Raw genomic sequence first — 6,649 nt, forward strand, 5'->3', positions numbered from 1 at the left:
CACACAAACACACAGGAGGACCTCATTTAAACGTTCCTCTCACTGTATTTCTGTCAGCTGTGTCAGAGAGTGTGACAGTGAGTATTTAACACTTTGCACAAACACACTAAATGTCATTTTGCTGCGTGGTTATGTGTGTGTGAATGATATTTACACAGATTGTGGTGCCGCTGCGAGCCCTGATCTGCAGCAGGGAAGTGCGTCCATATTTGTTTTAAAGTCTCTTAGCAGTTAATAAAGATGCGTTTCCTCCGTCCCCCTTCCTGTGGGGACGGTATCAAGGCTCTGTTAAGTCTCTTTGATTTCCAGCACCTTCCAATCACAGCGGGGCACTGACTCATCATTGTGCCACTTCAAAGCCTGGGAACGGCTCTCTTGACCCCACCCACCCCTCGGCTCTCCTTAAAAGTCATGGTCACCTCTTTCTGAAGGACTCACCAGCTCTGAATTATCTCCTGCAACAACACTGACTAACCTCCTGACTCCCTGAGCTGCTGGATTTCTTGGCTGTTGGTTTTTTTTTACACACAAGGAGCTGAAGAAACACTTGGATTTCACGGACACTTGGATTGATTATTGGCCTTCGGTGCATGAACCTCTTCAAGCTTTCACTGTGCTACAGCTGAACCTGAAGCATGCAGTCCATCAGAGGTGAGTGTTGACTTTCTTTCACTGGATTCACTCATTCACCACTCCCCCGATCGGTCTGTCTTTGTCCGAGAGAGACTCCCCTCTCTCGGTCATGAAGCAAGGCTGTGATGAATTTTATCTACTTCCAGACTTGAAGCCCAACTTCAGCGGCCCTCCTCCCTCCTCCATGGCTGCTGGCCCCGATGCCTATCACCAGGGCAACATCAGGATGACTCTGGAGGACCCCGAACTCTGGAAGACCTTCCATGAAATAGGGACAGAGATGATCATCACTAAACCCGGCAGGTAAGACGACAGAGAAAGTTCCATTTAATGCCAAATGTTTGCATCCTCTGTTGCTGTTTTGCTGATTTTTCTCGCACGCTGTGTTCCAGGAGGATGTTCCCACACTGTAAAATTAACCTCTCGGGCCTGATTCCATGTGCCAAGTACATCTTACTGGTGGACATGGTCCCTGAGGATGGATTCAGGTATAAGGTAAGGCAGCACTTCTTTTTCTCATCTTATTATCAGCCTGTAAAAAGCAGCCTTGACTCACCACAGCCATGGCTTTGGCAGGAGGTATCCCCTCAGTGGTCACCAGTATCCCCAGACAAGACACCCCCCACCCCCCTTCTCCTGACATTGCACATCAAAGGGTGCTATCTCTTCCTGTTTTTCTATCCCCTGCTGGGAGCCCACTGTACTACCTCCTATCTCTGTGGGTGGTACAGCCAGCAGTCACTCTCTCCGCTCTCTATCGTCCCACTCTCACACTGCGGGGAGGGAAGAAGGTGAAGCTCCTTCTGTGAATCCCCTCTCTCAATCTCTGACTGACAATCTGTCTCCTTCCTACAGTGGAATAAAGAGAAATGGGAGGTGGCAGGAAAAGCGGAGCCCCAGCCTCCCTGCAGGACCTACCTCCACCCCGACTCTCCGGCCCCAGGGAGCCACTGGATGAAGCAGTCCGTCTCCTTCCTCAAGCTCAAGCTCACCAACAATACACTCGACCAGCACGGCCATGTAAGTAAGAGCCCTCAAAGTGGAGCGCTTCACAACAATTCTAAATGATATCCACACTACTTTTTCAAAAGGACGGTGGATAATTGAAGTCCTTGGTGGACAAACTGGTAACACTCACAGAAGTGGATACTTGTAAAGTGCTTTAAAACTGAATGAATCACCCTCTCCCTATCTGCAGATCATTTTGCACTCCATGCATCGCTACCACCCACGCTTCCACATCGTCCAGGCTGACGACCTATTCAGCGTCCGCTGGAGTGTTTTCCAGACCTTCACCTTCCCCGAGACCTCCTTCACCGCAGTCACAGCCTACCAGAACACCAAGGTCAGTTTCTTATCCCTGCAAACCGAACCCCCCCCACAGCAGAACATCTGGTCACTCATTATTGAGGTTTTAACTGATTTAATTTCCCCACCAACAGATCACAAAGCTGAAGATCGATCACAACCCGTTTGCAAAAGGTTTCCGGGATGAAGGCACCAATAAAAAGAGGTGGGTTTCACACAAAGTTACACACAGTTTGGTTGCTTTACTTGAAAATATGCGGATTTCCTTAAAGATCCCCTCCAGACTTTTATTAAGATACATACAAATAGTCTGATTTGAACAGTAATCTGTGCATAATTTTCACATTAAAACCCTTAAACAGCATCTACAGCACACTGTATAAGTTGCAGAGTGGACCAGGGTTGACTGTGATGTCACAAATCATGCTCGTAGGCCCCGCCCCTTAAGTATCAGATTTTCAATGAGCTCAGAGAAATTTTCCACTATCAGCAGCTGAATGTGAAAACATCCTTGTAGAGTCAAACTGAACAGACATCGTTCAACCATCACACTGTAGGAACAAGAAGGAACAGTTCTTTCTGATTGAGGGGGGGGCTTTAAGTGATGTATGTAAGCAGTGTTGGTTTAATGAATCTGATGTTCCTCTGCAGACGTGCCAACAAGAGCCCAGCCTGCCTGGAGAAACGAGCCAGGATGTCGGACATCTTGAACAGGGACTCTGAGGAGGACAGTCCACCAGGTACCGTATTCAGTCTCTCTCCCTCCTGATGATGTTTTATCTGTTGTGTCCTTTACTCTTGAAGTTAACCTGATGACTTGCGTCTTCTCAGATTTCTGCCCGTCATCCTACGAGGGTTACGACGGAGAGGAAGTCGACCTGCCCAAAAGGAAAGAGGATGAGGCAGTTAAAGAGGAGCGTTACTCCCCGTGGGCTGCAGAGAAGGAGCACAGCGTGAGGACGGACTCCCCCGCTGGGGCAGACCCCAGAGACATGTACAACACAGAGCAGCTTGTTCCTGCTCCAGCCTCCTACCAGCCGTACAGGTGAATGACGATAAAGTTATGTAGCAAATACGATCTCAGTGTTGTGGCGATGAACAGAACTCTGACCGCTTTCTTTTCCTCTTCAGGTTCCACGAGTACGGAAAGTCTCCCTCGCCGTCCTCCAGCATCGGCAGCAGCAACAGCGGGTCCGGACGCAGCAGCTTTGAGTCCAGAGTCCCCGACGTCGCCACCGTGCCCAACCACGACTCTTCAAAGCCTCGCACACACGAGATCGGCCCTTCCCCTTGCGGCCCCCAGCACCTCCCCACCCCGCAGGACTACACCGGGGTCCTAAACATGACCATGGCCCAGGCCGGCAAGCCCGGGGGGGTGATCGGCCACCACATCTACAGCCCATATGGCGCCGAGCAGCCCCTGGGTCAGTGGGGCGGCCCCGGTCCCGCCCAGTACCCCCCGCCTCACCACCTGACCGCTGACTACACCACGCAAGCTGTGCACCACGGCTATCACCATGGCAACGTGGCTGAGTGGAGCCAGTACCCGCTGTTCTCTTATTCCTGCTGGTGAGCGGATCTTCAGCGTTAACTGACTGAGAGTGACTGCACGGGGGCTGCGGGCCGACCCGCCGCTCACAGCTCTGAGGATGCATGCCCAGACGAGGCTGAGGGCCACAGGACCGCCACAACAACAACAACAACAACAACAACAGCAAAGACTGAAAGATGGCGAGGAGGAGCCGCCTGTTGCTGCCTTCCGCTCAGAACCGGCAGGGTTCAGGCTCCGGTTGTAGGGGACTGAAAGTGTGCTGCTCCATGATTGTTTTACTGTTGAATTGTCTATTTATTTTGTATTTCATCTCATCTCCAAGTGGAAATATTATTTTTGTAAAAGAAAAAGAGAGAGAGTAAAAACGTAAGTGTGCAATTAATGTCTGTCTTCAAATTGTGATGTGATCTGAAAATAAAATCCTAAAAGTGACGTCATCCGATGTCTGGTTTGTGTAAATATTCATATATTCTTAATCTTTTCTACCCATTAATTAAACAACTAATGTAATTTTGGATTATTCACCTTAAATACGGCAAGAAAACAGTTTTATATTTTTATATTTAAAATTATTTTATGATCTTGTTTATAATTAAGTTCACCTCTTTTTTACATCATTGTTCTTATTTCTCACACTTGTTTTCAGATTTTTTATATCTTAAGATTGTTTCTACCATTATTAACTCGATTTATTACTAATATTATAACTATATTCATTTCTTTCATTCTTATTATCGCTCTTTATGTCCCCTATTTTTTAAACAGTGTCATTGATTGGTTTTATATTATATAATAACCAAATGTATCCAAACATAGCTGGAAGGTGTAGATGTATTTCACCCAGCCCAGGTTCTGCATACAGGAAGTGTATTGGACCAATCAGTGGATTGTAAAAGTGTTTGCGGGTGCACATCTGCATGCCGGCCGGCTCTGATAAGCAGCACATCCTCTGGTGCTGTTTGTTTGTATTTGCTCTTTGTTGATCTAATGGGGAGCACTCTGTAGTCTCGACAGGCCCAGCATGCATTAAAGACCTTGTATTACCGTGACTCCAGCTCACCTGCTGAGGTTTACCCACCGGCATCATAAAGCATCGCACGACTCTCGTTCTCCATCTCAATGAGCCTTAAAAAGCTTCAAAATGGGGGGGCTGTTGGCTCCTTTTCATGACTGAACAACACAGGCTGGGTGGATATGAGCTGCTAATGACTGCCGTAAAGTCCAGGGGGGAGTGGAGGAGGGGGGAGGAGGGAGGGGGAGACCATCCTGCAGGAACAGTTGTGGCGGTGTGAGGATTTGATTCAGTGAGATTCATTATCTGGGAGGCTTCCTGCAGCAGCATGTCCGACCTCAGGCTTCCCCAGCTGCACACTGTTCATTTGCTCAGTTTAATGAGGATAAAAAAAGAGAGAGATCTTTACAGGAATCTGCACTGCTGGGCGAGAAGGTCAGTGTGATGAAATTCAAATTCTGAGATGAGATTTTATCTCCCAGAAGCCAGCTTTTTCATTAAAGCCAGTAAAGATAAAATCATATATTTGCCACAGGATATTGCTCGGGACACCATGCATGATAATACATCAGGAGGATTTATCCCCACTTCCTTCAGGGATGTAATCTGTATTTATAGACATACACGCAATAGTTCACAATAGGAAACAGTGATTAAGCCAGTGATGTTCCAGGAATATTCAACACATTGTAACTAACCCCAATGTAACGTTTGAATGGATGAACGGGAAATATACCTAACATTTAAATACCTGGTAACAAATAAAGTGAGAAAAGTCCGTTTAGGCTTCTTTTCCACCAAATTAATTCTGCTTCTTGAACCGGTTCCGTTTAAGATTCTTGGAACTGTGGTGCTATCCAGTGAACCAGCCCTCGTTTCCAGCCGTTCTGAGTGGGACCAAAGTAATCGGACACAAACTGAGGGCACCGCAACACGACCCGTAGACACGCCCACTTTGGTTCCCGAGGAAAACGTTGCTGTTTTTGGTTCCCAACTTTTCAGGATCCGAACTAATTTATTTTTGGTCGAAATCCTCCGAACGTTTGAAAACGAGGTGATTGACAGCCAGCTAAATATATTTGTCTTCAACACAAAAAGGATTTGTTTTAGTCAGTGTAATTCTGAAATGAATGTTTTTGTTCTGTTCACTGTATATTGTATATTTACTGTAAAACAATTAAAAGCAGGGTCCCGATAAGATGCAGGTCCTCTTCACTAGTTTGTTGTGGCTCCACAATTTGACAAAAAAACCCCAATTCTGGTCTGTTCTGGATTTTATAGAAGTTCTTTGGATGTATAGAACCTGTTTAAAGTCCACTCTAAGCTGCCTACATCGCCTACACGAATATAAATGTTTAAACTTTTGTCAATATGGACGTGATACACATTGTTAGATCAGTTCAGTTCTCCATAACTCGGTCCTTCAGTTCAAACCACTGATTTGTTATTCGATAGAAAGTAGAGAGAGAGATACGAGTACAAGAAACGACTCCAATCCTGTGCGTCATCAAGGTTCAGTTGTGCCTCTCTTCCTAAGAGCTGGTTAATCAAACCATGGTTCTTCTCCCTACAGTGCCTAGCAATGGCAGAGTCCATGTTCCTAATGGCCGCCTCGTGCTCGGCAACTCTTAGTTTAAGATTACATTTGGTTTGGTCCACATGAGCAATTTAAACTCTTCATTAGAACAATCTACTTCCTTCACTACAATCGATATCTACATGTTCTTTGTTCAAATGTCTCTAATAAAGATTCTTAACACATCTCAGTATAATGATGACTAATGAATCTTCTATGAAGCCGCCTGGAGTTCGGTGAGGATTCATAAAGCACACACGGAGATATCGTCTCTTCACAGTAACTGAAATATCATTTATTTATCTACACGCTCCGCTTGACTTTTCCAACAAAAAAAAAAATGTAAAAAAAAGGATCAGACACACACATTTCCTTGAGAGCGCTGTGGTTGGTTCGTTCTCCGCCATCTCACTCACACACAGGACATCTCAATCACCTGCTGAAAGGCGACCAATCAGCGCCCTGTGACGCCGAATCCAGGAGGAAGCAGGTGAGTGAAAAGATAAGTAAACACAATGATCACATTTCTTTGTATTTCATAAATCATTATATCATAAATTAACTCAAA

The 6,649-nt window shown here is 46.0% G+C and overlaps 1 protein-coding gene and 1 long non-coding RNA gene across 2 annotated transcripts; both read left to right on the forward strand.

Moving 5' to 3' along the window:
- Window positions 1-260: 260 nt before the first annotated feature.
- tbx16 (T-box transcription factor 16) lies at window positions 261-3,925 on the forward strand. The gene is made up of 9 exons (XM_051423434.1): window positions 261-651; window positions 780-936; window positions 1,026-1,128; window positions 1,489-1,653; window positions 1,832-1,978; window positions 2,076-2,146; window positions 2,593-2,681; window positions 2,773-2,986; window positions 3,073-3,925. Exons 1-9 carry the CDS (start codon window positions 636-638, stop codon window positions 3,512-3,514), a joined length of 1,404 nt encoding a protein of 467 aa, XP_051279394.1. The 5' UTR covers window positions 261-635; the 3' UTR covers window positions 3,515-3,925.
- Window positions 3,926-4,841: 916 nt separating this feature from the next.
- Window positions 4,842-5,723, forward strand: LOC127376500 (uncharacterized). Its single transcript, XR_007887531.1, has 2 exons — window positions 4,842-4,940; window positions 5,341-5,723. It is a non-coding gene; the product is annotated as an uncharacterized LOC127376500 (long non-coding RNA).
- Window positions 5,724-6,649: the final 926 nt, after the last annotated feature.

Source organism: Dicentrarchus labrax, unplaced genomic scaffold (assembly GCF_905237075.1).
Source record: "Dicentrarchus labrax unplaced genomic scaffold, dlabrax2021, whole genome shotgun sequence".
Lineage (NCBI taxonomy): Eukaryota > Metazoa > Chordata > Actinopteri > Moronidae > Dicentrarchus > Dicentrarchus labrax.